Source organism: Phaseolus vulgaris, unplaced genomic scaffold (genome assembly GCF_000499845.2).
Source record: "Phaseolus vulgaris cultivar G19833 unplaced genomic scaffold, P. vulgaris v2.0 scaffold_13, whole genome shotgun sequence".
Classification (NCBI taxonomy): Eukaryota; Viridiplantae; Streptophyta; class Magnoliopsida; order Fabales; family Fabaceae; genus Phaseolus; species Phaseolus vulgaris.
Window position 1 is genome coordinate 525,966 of NW_027174082.1, and position 18,316 is coordinate 544,281.

General features: G+C 38.2%; 2 protein-coding genes across 9 annotated transcripts in view; both read right to left on the minus strand.

The window, feature by feature from the left end:
- Positions 1–6,926, minus strand: part of LOC137816936 (uncharacterized) — a 32,936-nt gene extending 26,010 nt beyond the window's left edge. Inside the window, exons 1-3 of one of the 8 annotated variants that reach the window (XM_068620111.1) lie at positions 6,737–6,926; positions 6,518–6,591; positions 1,498–1,707 (exon numbers count right to left, since the gene is read on the minus strand). In XM_068620111.1, the coding sequence (XP_068476212.1) occupies positions 1,498–1,687 (190 nt within the window). In that variant the 5' untranslated portion in view covers positions 1,688–1,707; positions 6,518–6,591; positions 6,737–6,926. Of the gene's footprint in view, positions 1–1,497; positions 1,711–6,517 lie in introns of all 8 variants that reach the window. The other 7 variants (XM_068620112.1, XM_068620115.1, XM_068620116.1 and 4 more) reach the window with 7 other exon arrangements.
- Positions 6,927–13,365: 6,439 nt separating this feature from the next.
- LOC137816928 (uncharacterized) lies at positions 13,366–14,332 on the minus strand. Its single transcript, XM_068620103.1, has 2 exons — positions 14,012–14,332; positions 13,366–13,884 (listed from the first exon to the last, which is right to left on the minus strand). The coding sequence occupies exons 1-2, from the start codon at positions 14,330–14,332 to the stop codon at positions 13,366–13,368; spliced, it is 840 nt and encodes a 279-aa protein (XP_068476204.1).
- Between the last annotated feature and the right edge of the window lie 3,984 nt (positions 14,333–18,316).

Consider the following 18,316-nt stretch of genomic DNA (forward strand, 5'->3'; position numbering starts at 1 on the left):
ACAACAAAAGTAGATGGCTATTTCACCAGGATGGTTGCTACAACCTATGGAAATTCTTGACATGGTTTGGGAAGAAATTTCATTGAACTTTATTACTAGTTTCCCTAAATCAAAGGGATATGAAGCTAATCTTTTTACAGTAGACCATTTTCAAAATATGCACACTTTATACCTCTAAAACGTATTTATAAGGCCCATATTTTGGCTTAGGCACTAGGTTCTGATCAACAATTGGGACCCAATTTTTTATACCAAATTTTAGAATAAACTTTTAATGTTAAAAAGCACAAAATTGAAGATGACTTATTGTTATCACCCAGAGTATGATGATCAAACCAAATTATTGTTGACCAACCACACTCTTGGCCCCAAAGGCTACATTGGGCAAAATATTTGTACAACATTAATTTCCATGAATCTATTAGGGTAATACCCCTCAAAATAGTTTATGGCAAGTCCACCCTAGTGATTAATCATTTTCTACCTTGTGAAGTAAAGATAGAAGTTGTACATTGGGATTTAATTGATCGGGATGAAGATTTAAGACAATTAAAACATATCAATTGTAGGCTACTCGAGAATGAGAGTTCTAACTAGAAATAAATATACAGGATCAACAATTTGAAATGGGTGATTGGGGTTTCTCAAGCATCGGCCACAAACAACAATTTGTTATTTCCAAAATTATTGTCAAGTTTGTTGCCTTGTATTATGATCATTTCTATTCTAGGTGTTAGAACGTGTGGGTGTAATTGCTTATCACTTAAAGCTATCTAAGACATCTAAAATACACCTTGTATTTCAAGTCTCTTCACTTAAAAAGGTTATTAGTAATTATCATGAGGAATTTGAGCTTCCAAAAGGATTTGGAACCGCTCTGGTGTTAGCAACTTTTTTTTATCTATAGCGGCGGGGAAGTCATTAAACAGTTTTTGATACAATGGATGGCAAATCTGCAAAGAAAGCAACTTTGGAGGGGGAATTATCATTAGGAATCAATTTCGAAAGTTCAACCTTGAGAACAAGGCTGATTTAGAACAATTGTCATTTTACAGTCTCGAATAGGATAGAGAAACTTGGGGCAACAATTAGCTTATGGGCCTTGGGGTTGGAAAGTACATTGAAGAAAGAATAGGAAGGGAATCTGGGGGAATGTTGAGCTGGTAGAGAGAAAATGAAAAAGGAGAAAGTTTGTTTCAAACGGTGGTAAGGGGACCATATAGGAGAGAGTGGGAGAGGAGAAGAATCAAGCTCTTGACGGGAGAGAAAATGCATTTTCTCTAGAGGAACCTTGTTATGGGACAGTAGTGTACTTGCTACTATATTTTCCTGAATCTTTCAATAACAGTTTCATATTTTCCTTTCATTCTATCATTATATATTTTTGTTATTTCACACTAATTTTCGTAACAATAGTCAAGCAGCAAACTAGAAAAAACTGAAAAGGGGCAAATAATTATAAACAAGCATTGAATACAAAATTTCATACAAGGATACATGTTCCAACAATCTCAGTGCTTCTCTTGGGACTCCCATCTTCAACAGAGAGACAACCATTCTCAACTAGCACTCCTCCCTTCACTTCCTCAGTGACCACACTCAGCTTCAACCCATCTTCCAATTTCTTCTCCTTATCCAGAGAATCACTCAAGTCTAGCTCCTGGTCCATGTGCTCATCACCACCCATATCCAAACAAACCCTTTTCTCTGCTATGGCAAAAGATTAAAACTTTATCAAAACATTACACCAAATCAATCTCTAAATGGCAAATACTAGTTGTAAATATAATATTCCCTTATGTACCCACCTAATTTTTAGATTTAGATTCATAAGATAACATAACAATTAATATGATAACATCAATAGTTTCCTGTTTGTAAATTTAATTATCTATAGTACATCAATCAAAAATAATACACAGATTGCAAGTTCTATAGATATTTATGTAAAATGCATCAATTTAAATTTGAAAAAAAACAAACTACATAATAATAATAATAATATCCACATAGAACCTAATATTCTTTTCTAATTTACTGACACAACATTGCAACTTGATAGCAAACTATTCTCAGGTAATGCAGCCATGAATTGGGAATCTCCAATTTAACCGTTATTGTGAATGGAACATCACTACAGTGGCACCAGAGCAAAATTTAGGCAGAAAAAGAGTGAGTTGAGGGGTGGAATAGGATTTGGAGGAGTGGGGCACATGGGCTGAAGATAGAAACCTATGACATATTATAAAGAAAGAAAATAAATATAGTATTAATATGCCTTGTGTAGAATACAAACATAGGGTTGTTTATTTATAGATGGAAATAATAATAGAATAATAACATAAAAGACTAACAGAAACTATGGGCTAAGCCCGTTACATTCAACAAGACAAGAAAAAGGAATTGTATTGGTATAGAAAATATGTGTATGGGTTCTGCGCATTGGATCAAATTAACTAAAGCATTATGTTTTTCATGAGACATCCTCTTCAGCATAGACTCACAAGTGAATTTACAATTACTTTTGATGGGAACAAATGGAGGCATAATATTGCTACATAAAAAACTATAAAGCTTCAACTTTATAAGGACTAATCATTTAGATCCTGTTAGGCTTAATTCTATTAGTGGAGGAGTTGTTGGTCAACTTATTAATGATCCAAGCTAAGTGTCCATAATCTGCAAGGATATATAAAAATGAAAAAAAAAAGGCAGAACAGGTGAATAAAAAGACAGAACAGGGAAAGGCTTCAAGAACTTGCTGACTTTGCAAGTTAGATGTGTATAAATGGGTTTCAAGCAAGGTTATCAGACTCGAGAGTTTACTCAGACTCGTGAGAGGTCTATAAACTCGACTCGTAAACCCGACTCGTAGACTCGTAAGAGTCTACTTCAGATAAAAAATTTAATAAAAAAATATTCATATATCAATTTCATATTATTTTACAATTTTTTTATTATGCTGAAACATCAAATCAATAAAAAATAATTTAATCTTAATTCCAATTTTATTTCAGCCATTTTGAATAAAAAAAATCCCCAAATTAGCTTAAAAATAACTCCCAAACCTAAATCCAATCAGCATAAAAATCCCCAAACCCAACCCAATCTAGAAATAATTCCCAACCCTAAACTCAATAAAATAAAGTTAAAAATTCCCAAACCCAACCTAAAAATAACCTAACCCAATTAAGTTAAAAACTCCAACCCAACCCAGCCCAACCCAATCAGGTTCAAAATTACTGACCCAACCCAACTAAAAAATCACTCTCAACCCTAAATCTAACCTTCCCCCAATTAACCCACAAACCCACCTCACACTCAACCCTAAATGAAGAAGACGCGACAGTGCGGCGACAAGGTGGCGCGGCGAGGCACGACAACAGCAAGGCGACGAGGCGAGGAACGGTGACAGTGAAGCGTGACAACGAACATCTCAATCGTTTTGGGATTTTTTCATAACTCGTTGACTCGGCCTTGAACTCGCGAGTTTACACCGAGTTCAACGAGTCTGTCCGAGTCTACACCGAGTTTGCCAAAAAACGAGTTTACTCACGGGTTCACTCGCCAGGCACCAGTCAACTCGTAAACTCGAACGGGTTTAAGGGTTCATCCGCGAGTTTGATAACCTTGGTTTCAAGTATACACATGTAGGAGAAGATCATCAAGTGAGGGAATGAAAGGAAGACAGCTTTGACAAGACTTTTGGGCTGTAAGGTTGGGCAGAAAATATTCTTAATATAGGTTCAGAATAGGCTAAGTAAGCTTTTTCAAAAGTTGTTTTGGGTAGTTCTTGTCTGTACCTAGAATTACTTGTCTTTACTCTTGCCTTTCTCTTCATTGTAACACAAATCTGATGTATATAAATATGAGCACCTAAGGGGAAAACCTTTTCAAGCTCTTAAAATATACTATTCTCTTTTTTCTTTATTTTCTCAAATTGTTATTAGAGCGGGTCGATCCCAATCTGCATATCCTTGTCTTCTCTAGGTTGATCACCACCATCCATTGCCATTTGCCTTTATCTGTCCAGTTTTATCTAGCAGCCACTAGATCTAGATAGCCTCCCTGAGTAATGCATCGCCTTCCCTTTCATTGCAACTCAGGCGCATGAAACCCACTCGCCCTTCCTACCACTAAAACCACTCTGCATTCCCCTTCATATTTGTGACCCTCCATGCTCACTCTCCGGCCTTGGTTGAAGGAAAAAATTTGCCCTTTCTATCGGGTTTTTCCCCCTTCACTGTTGGGCACCACTTTCTCTGTTTTGTGACGAGAAGGCTTCTAGACCAGCATAATGTTTTCAAAGCTCTTTTTTCATTACATCAAAAACACTTAATGGAAAAACTTATTTATCTTGGGTAGCCTTTATGGAACTTTGGTTTCTTTTTGGTCAGGGGTTCCATGATCACTTGGAAAAGGATGTGAGTGAGATCTCATTAGAAAATTCTATAAAACTAAGCACAAAAATCTGGATTTTCAACTTTGTAATCTATTGTGGCAATCGGTGGAACCCAAAATATTGGGAACCATTCAAACTTGCACAACTTTTTGGAAGAAGACTCATGATATATTTTGCAAACGACATTCAGTGTCTCTATGATCTTGTCCACAAGCTAGCATCTCTTAAGCAAGTTGATCATGATATGATATCTTTCATTGCTAATAATCAATTTGTTGTTGAGGAACAAAACATGATTTTAGAAGTTGATTCCCAAGAAGAAATCAAGTTGGACAAAATTTATATGGTTATGATCCTTCATGCAATGAACTTTGATTTTGATCATATTAGGGATCATGCAAAGAAAGTCTAACAACACGGCCTATTCGCCAAGTAGCTCCTAAAGGTAAAAAATTTCACAAATCCACTGAATCTATAGCCATGGTATCTATGCAATGAAAACAGGGTCAGGGAATTAAAGGAGGAGGTGGTGGTACAGGGCATCATCAATGTACATATTGTAAAAGAATGGGTCATATCCAAAAACATTGCTACTCTCTTCATGGATTTTTTGACAAAACAGTCAATGTCTCCAAATCTGAGGTTGTTGAACCCAAGTTTCTTGATAAGGAATATCAAGAATATTTGAGGTCAAAATCCATCAGTCTAGCACAATCATCTACAACTCCAATTTGTCAACAGCTTGCATTTCACAATCTGTGAAAAGTCAAAGTCCATGGACGCTTTTTTTAGAAGTTGTTTTGGGTAGTACTTATTTGTACCTAGGATTATTTGTCTTATAGTCCTCTCTTACTCACCATTGTAACACAGATTTGTTGTATATACATATGAGAATCTAAGATAGAACCTTACAAGCTCTCAAAATATACTATTCTCTTTTTCTTTATTTTTCTCAAGTCATGTATCGAGGATCATGTGCTCTAGGTACTTATTAGAGTTTAGGACTTATTATCCTTCACCTTCAATATTTGTCCTACTTTTGTAGTTGATATTCATTAATATCATTGACTTTCCTCAAGTAATGTAGGTAGGTCTCTATCAGTCTATTACCATCATGGATTATAATTCAAGGACTTAAAAGGAATTATATATACAAAAAGTTATATTGGCCAACTAATTGACAAATATGGAAGTATGCAACCATGTCCTTTATATATGCATCAACATCAATACCACAGATCAAAATGGAAAACAAAGCAAAAAAAGTGTATATTAAAAAAATAGAATCTAATGGAAATTGTAAAAAGAGAAAAAGTTAATAGTAAACCAAAATATTAGCATGTTGTAGTTAGCCAATATGAATTGAAGATCAGTTCAACCATAGAGGAGTGAAACCTATTATATCCAAAATATGAGCCTGTTGTAGTTTAGCATGTATGCATACATGGTTTGGTTTATTTTGAACTAAAAGACTCTACTATAAAAAAGGCTCTCTATTTTATCCAATTCGTTGTGCCAAAAACAATGTAGTTAAAAAACTAAATGGAGATCTTAAAATGTTAGATTTCTAGTTCAGTTTTAACCACTTGAACCAATTTTATCAAAGCAAAAAAAGTGATAAAATTCTCACAAAACAGCATAAAATATATAAACTAATTAAATATGAAAGTTATCAATTAATGATCTTATTATCAGCTTGTTAAATTTATTTAACTTTGTTTTAATTCATTTGGAGTGGTCTAAGCGTTAATTAGGATGAGACTAACCATAACCAAATAAGTACCTAATTCACTGTCAGCACTACTGGATCCTCTTTCGTCAACAAGAATCGAAATCTTTATTCTAACCCAATAAAGTACGAAACTTCTATAGAATATACCAAGCATACATAATCAAAATTAAAGAGAAAATATACACAAACTGGATAATTTTTTGGTGTACAAACTTCATATGGACATTACTCGTTCCCTAAATTGAAATATCAAAACATTTATACAAACCTAAAGGAACATCTTATACACAGCAACGCTAATTAAAATTCGATGATGGGACTCGCACAGAAAAAGAGAAACCAAGGACACAGAACCAGGGAAATGGAAAGGCATGTTAACATACCGAACAGGTCGATTTGCGGCGGGCAACGGCGGCGAGGAACCGATAGTGAGGAAGACAAGGCCACGAGGTGTACACTGTGCTATGACCGTCAAGGTTTAGGGCAAGAAGTGAAGAGGGTTTAGTGACTAATTGTCAAATTTCTACTCGGCCTGCTAAGTGTAGTAAGAGTAGAAGAAAATGCAAAATGAAATTGGGAATGGAGGAGAGAGAAAAAGGTACCCTAAGAGATTTCGGCTAACGACGTCGTACACTTGGCGGAGAAGAGATTGTAATTAAGAATGGAGGAGAGAAAAGGTGCCCTAGGAGATTAGGCCGAACGACGTCGTACACTTGGCGGAGAATAGACTGCAGAAGACGGAAATGGAACCCTTCTGAGTATAGTTGAATTAGGGAGTGGAACTCAAACACTAATATTTTTTACATTTGTAAAAAAATATCATTACACTAAGAAAATAATTAAATTAAAAAAAATTATTCTTACATCCGAAATTTTCTTCGGAAGTAACCTTTTATTAATTAAATTTATATTATTTCATAAATATAAATATTTATAATTGAGTTTTTTTAAATTGTCTTATTAAGTGTATAAAATATTTGTTATTTTTACGAAAGTATTATTTCCTTTTTTATTTGGTCATTTAGACACTTATACCCTAATTGTTATTTTCATCTTTCTCTTCCTAACTCATCAACCAATTTTTTTTTTTCTTTAATATTTTCAAACTTATTTTTAGATAAAAGAAAGTGTGTTGAAGGAGGAAATAAGAGAAGAAAATAGCAAGTTCATCTGTTAATTACAAAAAGAAAGAAGTTTATCAATAAATTAGATATAAGAGAAGTAAGCGAAGTAAGTTTATCGATAAGTTGAAAATTGAAAAAATTGAATAGAAAAATACTTAAAAATATATTTTAAACATTTAATAAAATAAAAAAATATGAACTCAATTAAAAATACTTAAATTTATATTTAAGTATTTAAAAATTTATTAAATCTAAAAAAAATAAAAAAAATCCCATTCTCAATTCATGTACTTGGCTGCTTTTTTTTAAGATAACTAACGAGATAAATTCAAAATTTTGACTTCAAATTTTAATTAATTATTTTATTTAATAAAAATAATTTTCATATTATATTAAATTAATTAATAGAATTTTTAATTTAACAAATATCTTGAATTTGTTATTTTTAATTTATGTTTATATTTAAAAAACCAATAAATTAAAATATCACTTTAAAATGTTAATTTAATAATATTAATGATTTTAATGCTTTACTAAAACTAACAAAATATTTATTATTATTAATTTAAAATATGTTGTTAGTTTATTATTGTTAAAGTAAATTATTATTAACTTTTTGAATTTATTGTTAATAAAAAAAAGTATGAAAAATATCAATTTATCTTATTAATTTAAAGATTTTGATAATAATAATAAATTATATTTTTTAATTTTTTTCATTTTAAATCATATTAAAATAGTTTATTAAAATGACCTCTTTAAACCGTTTGTGGAAGGTAAAATTGATTTTTCTACCTAAGTTTTAATATTGTAGTATTTTTCTACCTATTTTTAGTTCTACATATTAAAACATCAAACGCACCAAAGTCATCAGATGCTGTCATATCAGACGCAAGGGGAAAAACCTATAGAAGAATAGTTTCGATTTTATTTAAAAAGTGATTTATTTTTCTAGTTTGCATATGATAATTTTTAGAGATTTAATGTATAGAGTTAATCAGACGCAATAAATGTGTCATCATGAGAGAGAAAAGGCAGTTAAGTTTGGGAGGAGATATATGAGAATTTTGAGAAATTGAATTTAAAAGAATTTGATATAAAAATATGAAAAAAAGTAGAGTTGTTTAAATTAGATAAATTTATATGCGAAAATGTTTAAATTAAAATGTTGTTATTAAAACATTTTAGTTAAAATATATAAATTTTTTAATCATAAAAAGTTATTAAAAATAAATTAAAGTTATAAAAAGTTAATTTTAATAAGTAGATTAAAGTCTTTACATGCATCGTGGCACTTGAGAATTTCTGCATGCATGTTGTTTAGGGTGCCAAGAAATTTCACAGAAAACATGAAAAAGTGGAGGGCATTTTGGTGAAAGCACACATGCATACATGATTTTCGCTTCGTTTCTCCACATTGCGTGAGGAAGCTTTCAGAGGTGATTCGCGCCTGCGCCTTTCCACGTTTGGTCTCCTTTTCACATCAGGAAACAAGCATGCAAACTCAACATCCCTTCCATCTACGAAAGGAGTGGACCGTTGGAAGCAAACGCATGTTTAACGAGAAATGAACGATGTGGGAAAATCTCACACTTTCTTTGGATTTGAAGATGTACTACAAGAGTGAATTTAAAGTGAAGTGAGGTTGTTTGATTTAAAAGAAAAATAGTCAAAGAAATAAAAAAATAAATCTTGTTTGGTAAAATTTCTTTTAATGTGTTCAAAAGTGTTCTCGTCGGTTGACTTCGAAAGAACTAAATGGGCAAGTTCCTCTTCTGCTTTGTCTCCAATTGCTGCTTCAAGGTGTCACTTCACTGGGACAAAGGTCTTTACCTGTTGATCACACTCTGACGATCAAGTCAGTGAGAGCATTTGCGTCTTAGAGACTTAAGAGAAAACGGGTGTAGTATGGGTAAAAGACACGAGGGTAATGTAAAAACTGTAGAGTGTAGGGAGGGAGAGTCCATCTGTGGTGGTCAATTTTGTTTCTTTTATGTCACGTTTTTCAAAAAAGTTCTCTTGCGTCTCCCCTTATCTATTTTTGAAAAAAAAAACTATTAATTGAGCTCAAGGTTGCCCCTGCCCAATTACACCCTAATAGTTGGACATTTATTCGTGTTTTTAACATTTTGTGCTCACAGCTCGGCATCTCGCCGCCTGTTGAAGTTTTTCTCTACTTCTTCGAGGCTAAACACACGAGCAGTATGTTGTGGGTATCTCTGAACGGCGCCCCTAGAAGAGCTTTGCTCACCCTCTTCTAGTCTTCATATAAAAACTTTAAAGGAAAATTTGTTAAAGTCTGAGCTTCAATAGGAGATCCAACCGTTTTGGATGGATTTCCCCTTTACTGGACCCCCGAGCCTAAATTCCAGAGTATCAGACGTCTGGAAGATTTGTCGCCAAAAGACCAAGAAATTTGCGAGTTCCTAACGAGTTTGAAGGTGGTTTTTGACACCTCCTTCTTGTTGACCAAAGAGTACATCTCTGATGCTCTTAAAGCTTATACTGGTACTCCTCATTTCCTCCCCTTGGTGAAAATAACTTTGATATCGTTATTAATCATTTACTTGTTTTCTTTGCAGGGAGGATGTTGTCTAACATCAGCAAGGCAGAGTTAGTCGAGATGGCTAAAAAGATGAGGGCAACTGCTAACATGCCCAAGGAACTCAAAAAAATAAAGCTCCAGTCACAATCATTCAAGCCCCGACCGAGCAGAATGAGAAAACCACCTCGGGGCTTGTTTTAAAGAGAAAAAGGAAGGTAACCGCACCCCGTACTAAGCACTTTCACTTAGATGGTCGAGCCCCACATCAAGATGTCGCTCACTCAGCTAGCCATGCTTCGCACCAAGACGTAATTGTCATTCAAGAATGCGAAGCGGATAGCTCTAAGAGGAAGAACTTGTGGGATCTAGACTTTCACATCCCCACATATGGTGAAACGGCCTTCCTGCCCAACGAAGATATAGATAGGCTCATGGTCCATGACGAAGATTATATGCTTCGTGACGCCATGAAGTAATTTGGGCAAGCCTTTGCCATGGGTTGTTTGGTCGTTGCTAAGACGAAGGCTCTGTGAGCAATGGAGGACCAGAGAATCCAAGAGAATGTGGAGCTTCACAAAGAGATAAACCGCCTTCAATTTGAGCTCACACATTCAAAGTGATTACATCAAGAAGTTGAACGACTCTGAATTAAGAAGACTAAAAAGGCAGCAAACCGAGCCCAAGAGGCAGCAAGCATGGCCAAGGAAAGAAACAAACTCTTAGCCAAAGTTGACAAGCTGAAAGGGGAACTGACCCGCAAAGACGAGGTCCTTGCCAAGGCCACAAAATCCTTCAAGCAAGATGTTGCCCAACCCTACCTTGTAAGATTCGAGGCCGCTCTTAAACAAGCATTAACGCTCCATCCCGATCTGGACTTCTCGGATCTCGGCCCGGGCAAAACCGTGTCGATGGGCAATTAAGGGATGATTAACTTAAACTTTTATGGTTTGTAATATGTTAAATTCTCTTAACACTTAACAATTTGAACACTTCATGTTTAACAACACTTTTGCTTCTTCTTATGCATAGTGATTTTGAGACCTTTGAAAATGCATGCCTCGTTACTTAACTTATTCTCTTTATTTTAACACAAATCATATAACAAGCTTCTATTAGCTTAAGCGTGAAAGTAAGAACATTTTTACCTTGATAAAAACGTCTACCTTTAAGTAAGTGATGCTTTCACAGTTAGGGCAAACTCTTGCATCAACTCGATTTCATAAACAACCTCCATATTGGGCGACTCTTGGTATGATTATTGAATAGATTCCACGATGCCTCACCTTATAGAGTGCCTACTCAGGTAGATGCCTCTGTCTCAGGCTCGACCATCGTCTTCATACCTATCAAGCAACTTATCTTTACAAGGCATCGATACTCGAACAACCTTGTTCATTCTTTGCAAAGTCACTTTAGCGCATGCCAAACTACATAACTTAACAAATAAATTCAACTCACAGGGTGTCTATGCTCGAGTAGTCGTATTTACTAAGCTAGGTCGTCTTATCATGTACTTCATCAAATAAATTCTTCTTCACATAGCGCCTATACTTGGATGACTCTATTCATTCCGAGTTAGGATGTCTTACCATGTGCAGATGACTCTATTCACAAAAACCAATTCGCAGAGCGCCTATACTCGGGTGGTCACTGTTACGCCGAGTTAGGTCGTCTTACCTTGTCAAGCAATTCATTTATACCAATTTCACGCTTAGGGCACCTATACTCGGGTAGTAGTACTTACACCGAGTTAGGTCGTCTTATCTGACACTAAATCAAGTGAACCGTTAGGCAAACTAATCTCACATGACGCCTATTCTCGGGTAGACTTACTTACGCTGAGCTAGGTCGACTTACCGTGTGCTAACTCGAGTAAATCAATAAAAAAAATTATCTCACAAGGCGCCTATGTTCAGGTAGACGTACTTACGCTGTGCTAGGTCGACTTACCGTGTGCTAACTCGAGTAAATCAACAAACAATTTTTATCTCACAGGGCGCCTATGCTCGGGTAGACGTACTTACGCCGAGCTAGGTCAACTTATTGTGTGCTAACTCAAGTAAATAAACAAAACTAATGCACCATCTTCTGAGAACAAATTCATCACTAGATGACCTCGTTAAAAAACCCTCTCAAGGGAAAAAGAGCATCACCTTAAGCATCAGATTGTTAAAAAAGAAAGCATTAAAATGAAATATCTTAACTGAAGTAAAACTTGAGGTTTGCCACATTCCACATTCGTGGAATGGCTCCTCCTTCCAAGGTGTCCAGCCTATACATCCCATTTCCGAGCACCTCAACTATGTGGAACAGGCCAATTCACTTTGAAGATAACTTATTTTCCAACTGGTAGGGGTGAGCCTTTCGCATCACCAAGTCGACAACCTTGAACTGTCGAGGTTTCGTCTTGGTCTTTTGCTTTAACTTCACCCTTCTCTTTAAAGCCTCTGAGTTAATACGAGCATGTTCACGCACTTTGTCCAACAAATTCAGGTTTACCTTCTTCCCTTTGTTTGATTCCTCAACATCAAAGCTTTGGAACCTAGGAGAATTCTCTTATATCTCCACTGGTATCATGGCATCTGACCCATATACCAAATTGAAAGGCGTCTCTTTGGTTGTTGATTGCGGAGTGGTGTGATAGGCCCACAGAATTATGAGAACTTCTTCTGACCAAGTTCCCTTAGCTTTATCTAACCTCCTTTTCAAACCTCTCAATATGACTCTGTTAGCTGACTCAACCTGGCCATTCATCTGAGGGTGTTTTACCAAGGCGAACACCTGCTTTATTCCGAGCTCCGAGCAAAGCTTACCCAGCTGTTGGCTGGCAACTTGGGTTCCGTTGTCGGACACTAGGTGTCTCGAAATCCCAAAACGACACACAATGTTCTTCCACACAAAATGATGTACCTTGTGAGTAGTTATTTTTGCAACTGGCTCGGCTTCAATCCCCCCTGTGAAGTATTCAATGGCCACCATGAGATACTTCATCTGACGTATCGTCAAAGAGAAAGGACCTAAAATGTTTATTCCCCATGTATGGTAAGGCCACGAACTATAAATTGACCGTAGCTCCTCGGCTGGTGCATGGCACCAATCAATGTGCTTCTGACATTGTTCATAGCGTTGCGCATGTTTCACACAATCTTCCTTCATGGTCGGCCAATAATACCCAATTCGTATGACCTTCAATGACAGGGCTCGTCTTCCTATGTGACTACCGTAAACACCTTCATGGAGCTCGACCATTATGCGAGAACATTGATCTCCATTTACACATGTGAGGATTGGGTGGGTATAACCGAGACGAAAAAGATTTCCATCTATCAAGGTATACCACCCTGCATTCCTCTTAACAATCTTGGCCACCACGGGCTCGACAAGAAGTAACCCCATCAACGAGGTAACACTTGTAAAATGTTATCCAAGTCTCTGTGGTGTCGACCTGCAAAACTTCAGGAAACTCATCCCCCAATAATCCATAGGTAGTTAGTTATTCTTGGGACTTTTAGGGTTTCTTGAATCATCGACTAATGTCTTCTTCCTTTTTCTGAGATGACCCCTAAGACCTCCATATAGTCGACCTCGGCTGATCCTCCTTCAAGTCTCTAGGAACATGAACAAGATTAAACACAGAGAAAGCTGATCTCAAGATCTGCACGTACCTGAGGTATGAAGTTACCTGTGGGTCCTTGGCCTGATACTCGTCTGTTATTTTCCCGGTGACAAACAATGAGTCACTTTTGACTAGCAAGCTTCGAGCTCCCAACTCCTTGGCTAGCAACATCCCCGCTATCAAGGCCTCGTACTTGGCTTGATTGTTGCTCACTTTAAACGCAAACCTAAGGGCTTGCTCGATTAGAAGCTCGCTTAACCCTTCTAAAATGACCCCAACTCCACTCCCTTGTTGATTGGAGAATCCATCTACTGAAAGGACCCAACGAAAGTCATTTGAATCGGGTTTGGAGTCCTTAGACGAATTTTTACCATGAAATAGCGTATACTTGACCCTTAACCAGCCCCTGTGGTTCATACTATATGTCAAACTCGGATAATTCCACCGCCCAACGGACCATCCGACCTACTATATCAGTCATCATGATCACGATGAAGCTCTGAACATAGTGGCGAAGTCGCCGAGCTGTAAACATTACGACTAAGGCGACTTTCTCGATGACTTGATACCGAGTTTCCGGTCCCTACAGTACCTTACTCACAAAATAAATTGCCTTAAGGACTTTATCCTGATCTTGCAAAAGGACTGAGTTGATTTCCCGATTTGTAATCGCAAAATAAAGTCGAATAGGGGTACCTGGAATTGGCTTAGCAAGAACAGGGGGACTGGCCAAGTATTCTTTCAACTTGGTGAAAGCTTCCTCGTATTCACTAATCCACACAAAACGATTGTTCTTCTTAAGACATTGGAAATAGTGGTACCCCTTGTCTTCACTAGTAGACAAAAAATGAGAGAGGGTGGCCATGCGCCCGGTTAGTTGTTGCACCTCCTTCACATTGGTCGGGCTCGTCATCCCTATAATTGTCGTGCATTTGTCGAGCTTCACCTCTATGTCCCTTTCAGTTAGTAGGAAGCCAATGAATTTCCTGCTTCTACCCTGAACACACACTTATCTGGATTAAGCTTTAAGTTGTACTTTGCTATTGTTGTGAATAGCTCTTCCAAATCGGCAATATGTTGGTCCTTCCTATCCGACGTGATAACCATGTCGTCTACAAACGCTTGGACATTTCGCTTGAGCATTGGGGCGAGGATCCAATCCATCAGTCTTTGATAGGTTGCGCCAACATTTTTAAGGCCAAAGGGCATGACCTTGTAGTAGTAATTGGCAGCCTCAGCTATAAAGGTTGTCTTACTTTCGTCCTTCGGGTGCATACGAATCTGGTTATACCCCGAGAACGCATCCAGAAAGCTTAATAACTGACAACTTGAGGCGTTGTCAACCAAGGAGTCTATGCTTAGTAGCGGGTAAGAATCCTTGGGACAAGCCTTGTTCAGATTAGTGAAGTCGACGCACATCCTCTACTTCCCGTTGGCCTTCTTTACCAACACAACATTTGCTAACCACTCAGGGTATTGGATCTCCCTTATGTGGCCAACAACCAAAAGTTTTTGAGTCTCTTCTCGGATGACTAAGCGTTTATCTTCATTGAAATTTCTTCTCCTCTGGACCATAGGCTTGACCCTCTCATCCATGGTAAGCCGATGGCATAAAAAGTCTGGGTCTATCCCGGGCATGTCCGCGGATGACCATGCGAAAGCATTCATATTCTCCGATATTAGATTGACTATCTTATCTTCTAACTCCTGGCACAACGATGTGTCAAGCTTGAACTTATTCCCTTTTATCTACCTTTCATGAACCTCTCCAACAGGTCCAGGTCGCCTCTCATTGACAACATCTACCTCCACAATCCATTATGTCTCTCTTGCCCGGACAACGATTGTGTATGTTCCCCTTCGATTCTTTAAACTACTCTCATAGCATTTTCGTGTCGTCAACTGATTGGACTTTATGGTAATCACCCCTCCTTCAAGAAAAGGCATCTTCATCTTCATATGGGTTGTCGAGGCTACCGTACCCAACCTGTTCAGGGAAGGTCGCCCCAAAAGCAAGTTGTAAGTAGAAGACGCGTTAACAACGATGTACCTGATAGTAATCGTCATGACTGCGCTTTCATCGGAGAAATCCGTCCTCAACTCAACATACCCTCGTACTTCTACCTGATCTCCCGTGAAGCCGACCAAACACTCGTCATATGGCCTCAACTGGTTAGGAGATAACTACAAACTGGTGAACATTCCCTAGAACATCAGATCAGCCAAACTCCCTTGAATGATCAAGACTTTGTGCATGTTCCTTCCCACAATGACAATAGATATCACCGTCGGATCATCCTCGTGAGGAACCACGTCCTCCAAGTCGATATTCGTGAAGCAGAGTGTGGGCTCTGAAAGATGATCGGGTATCCTCGTATCCAAGGAGATCACCGCTCGTGCATATCATTTACGTTTGGAAGTCGAGCTTCCTTCTTCGGAAACCCTCTCGAGATGATGTTCAACTCTCCATGGACCGGTGTCTCATGTGTTTGGTCCCTGATAGCAACCTCTCCCTCTTGTTTTTCCTGGCTAAACACGGGCCGACCCACGGTAAAAAACGTGGGGCAGGTTGACGTTTTCAACCCGCTAACCCGCCCCGCATAACTCGCGGACCAGCAGCGGGGCGGGGCGGGTTGGCCCGCTAGCTTGCAAAAAATAAATAAAAATATTAATTGACTTGATAACAATGGTCCAGTGGAGGAGTGATAACTTTGAGTGAAAGAAAATTAGGTTTTCACTTCAAACACATCGCAATTACGTTGTTCCAAACAACACACACAACACACTATGCACTCTCATTTGCAGTGTTGTCGCTCGCTCCGCTTACGACTCCGCGTGGCTTCGCTTGCAACTGTCGCTCCGCTGCTACACACCGCTACTGCCTCCACTCCTCCTCTACGTTCAAAAAAAAAGCGAGCAAACCCGCATGCGTGGCGGGTCATGAAAACCAGCCCGCATTTTGTATGCGGGGCGGACCGACCCGCTTTGCCACCCCTACCTGGCATACTTAAGAGCTCTTTATAGGATACTCAGAATTTGGACCAAGTTGTTGATTCTTCCCTGGCCTTCACCTTGCGCTCATCTTTCTTGGCTACATATGGTACGTACCTCGAGTCCGTTCTCTTCTCGATGGAGGTTTCATTGACTTGCAACAGTCGATCTCAGTTACCTTCCTTAGGCTTAGATTTCCTTGAGCGTTAGTTGTTGTTCTTCCTTAGTACAGTCTCTTTCGCCTCGATGTGGGCGACAACTCGTTCACGTACCTCAAAAATGTCTCTGATGGATTCCTGATCAACGAATCACTTGACGGTCCTGCCCCTATCCCCTGTTCAAAGGCGACAATCATCATCTCTTCATAATGTGTTTTAAGTCTTACCGTAACCACACAAAACCTATTCAGATAATCTTTCAGTGTCTCTCTCCCTTTGTCTGATGTTGAAAAGGTCGTACAGCCTCGGGAGTTTGACCTTGTTGACCGAAAACTATTCTCTAAACATCCTGAAGAACTGAGGGAAAAAGGTGATTTGACCATCCGGGATCCCACTGAACCATTGTAGGGTTGTACCTGTAAAAGTGCCCATGAACATCTTACATTAGATGGCATCCGATCCTCCAGAGATGAGCATTTGAGCATTGAATGCCATGAGATGATTTTCAGGGTCCTCTATTCTTGTGAAAAAGGTGATTTTAGGTGTGATGCAATGAGATGCCACAGGCTCATCCATGATTTCCTACGAGAATGATTTGGGATTATCTCTCGCTGACAAATTCATAGATCGTTCCGTGGTGGAACGTCGATGCAGGCTCTTTCGTAATTTCTCATTGGTTTGTGTGTGCTCCTCCATAGCTATCCGAGAGGCCTCAATTTCTGCCATCAGACGATCCTGTAAAATCTCTTGCTCATCTCGGGCTTCCGCTTGTAGCCTCTCCTACTCGAACTTGGCTTCTTCTTGGATCTGCTCTTGGATCCGCTCTTGCTCTCTTATGTGCTCCTTGTTCACCTCTTAGAGGGCCTTCATAGCATCCATGAGTTGCTGAAGGCGGGGGCATCGCTTCCTTCAGATCCTTGCGGCCTTGCCTTGTGTTTCTCATCACGTCACAAGGCTCAATAATGTGGATGGGATCAAGTTTTCTCGGGCCCCACGTTCGATGCCAAATGTTCTCGCTAGTTGACTTCGAACATACTGAATGGGCAAACTCCTCTTCTGCTTTGTCTCCAATTGCTGCTTCAAGGTGTCACTTCACTAGGACAAAGGAGGCTCTACTTGTTGATCACACTTCGACGATTAAGTTAGTGAGATCATTCAAATATCAAATCAGTTTCAGTCTAGAGTATTCAGAAACAACATCCCTTTACTAGGGGTCTCAAGCCCCTTTTATAGATATTCCTTCAACTGTTTTCTCCAATCAGAGCAAGATTTCAACAGGAAGAATATAATCTTAACAGAAAACGTATAATCATAACAGAAAAACATAACAGAGCTAACCTAAACGCTTGGACCGAGCCGAGTTCCTTACCAATACAATAAGTAAGGTATTTCTTCCTACATCCCTATATTTTCCAAAATACCAAAATTAGCCTTGCCATTTTTATTTGAAAAGGCACTATTGATGGCTTCCATGGTTACAATTGTTTTGTATGTTTGATTCTTGGCATTGGTAGAGGGTGTGTTAAGGTCTATAGAGAAGGGTGGAGGTGTGACTGTCTTTTCAAATGTTGGTTGACTTTTGGAAATAAGAATTGAGTTTCCTTTAAAAGCTTTTAGTGGTTATGAAGTTAAGAGGTTCATGGAAATCAGGTTTCGAGAGACAATTATGAAATATGTATTCTCGAATTTAAATAAATACACTTTAGAATATGTGATCCAAGAAAAAAATGCACAAAACTCACCCAACA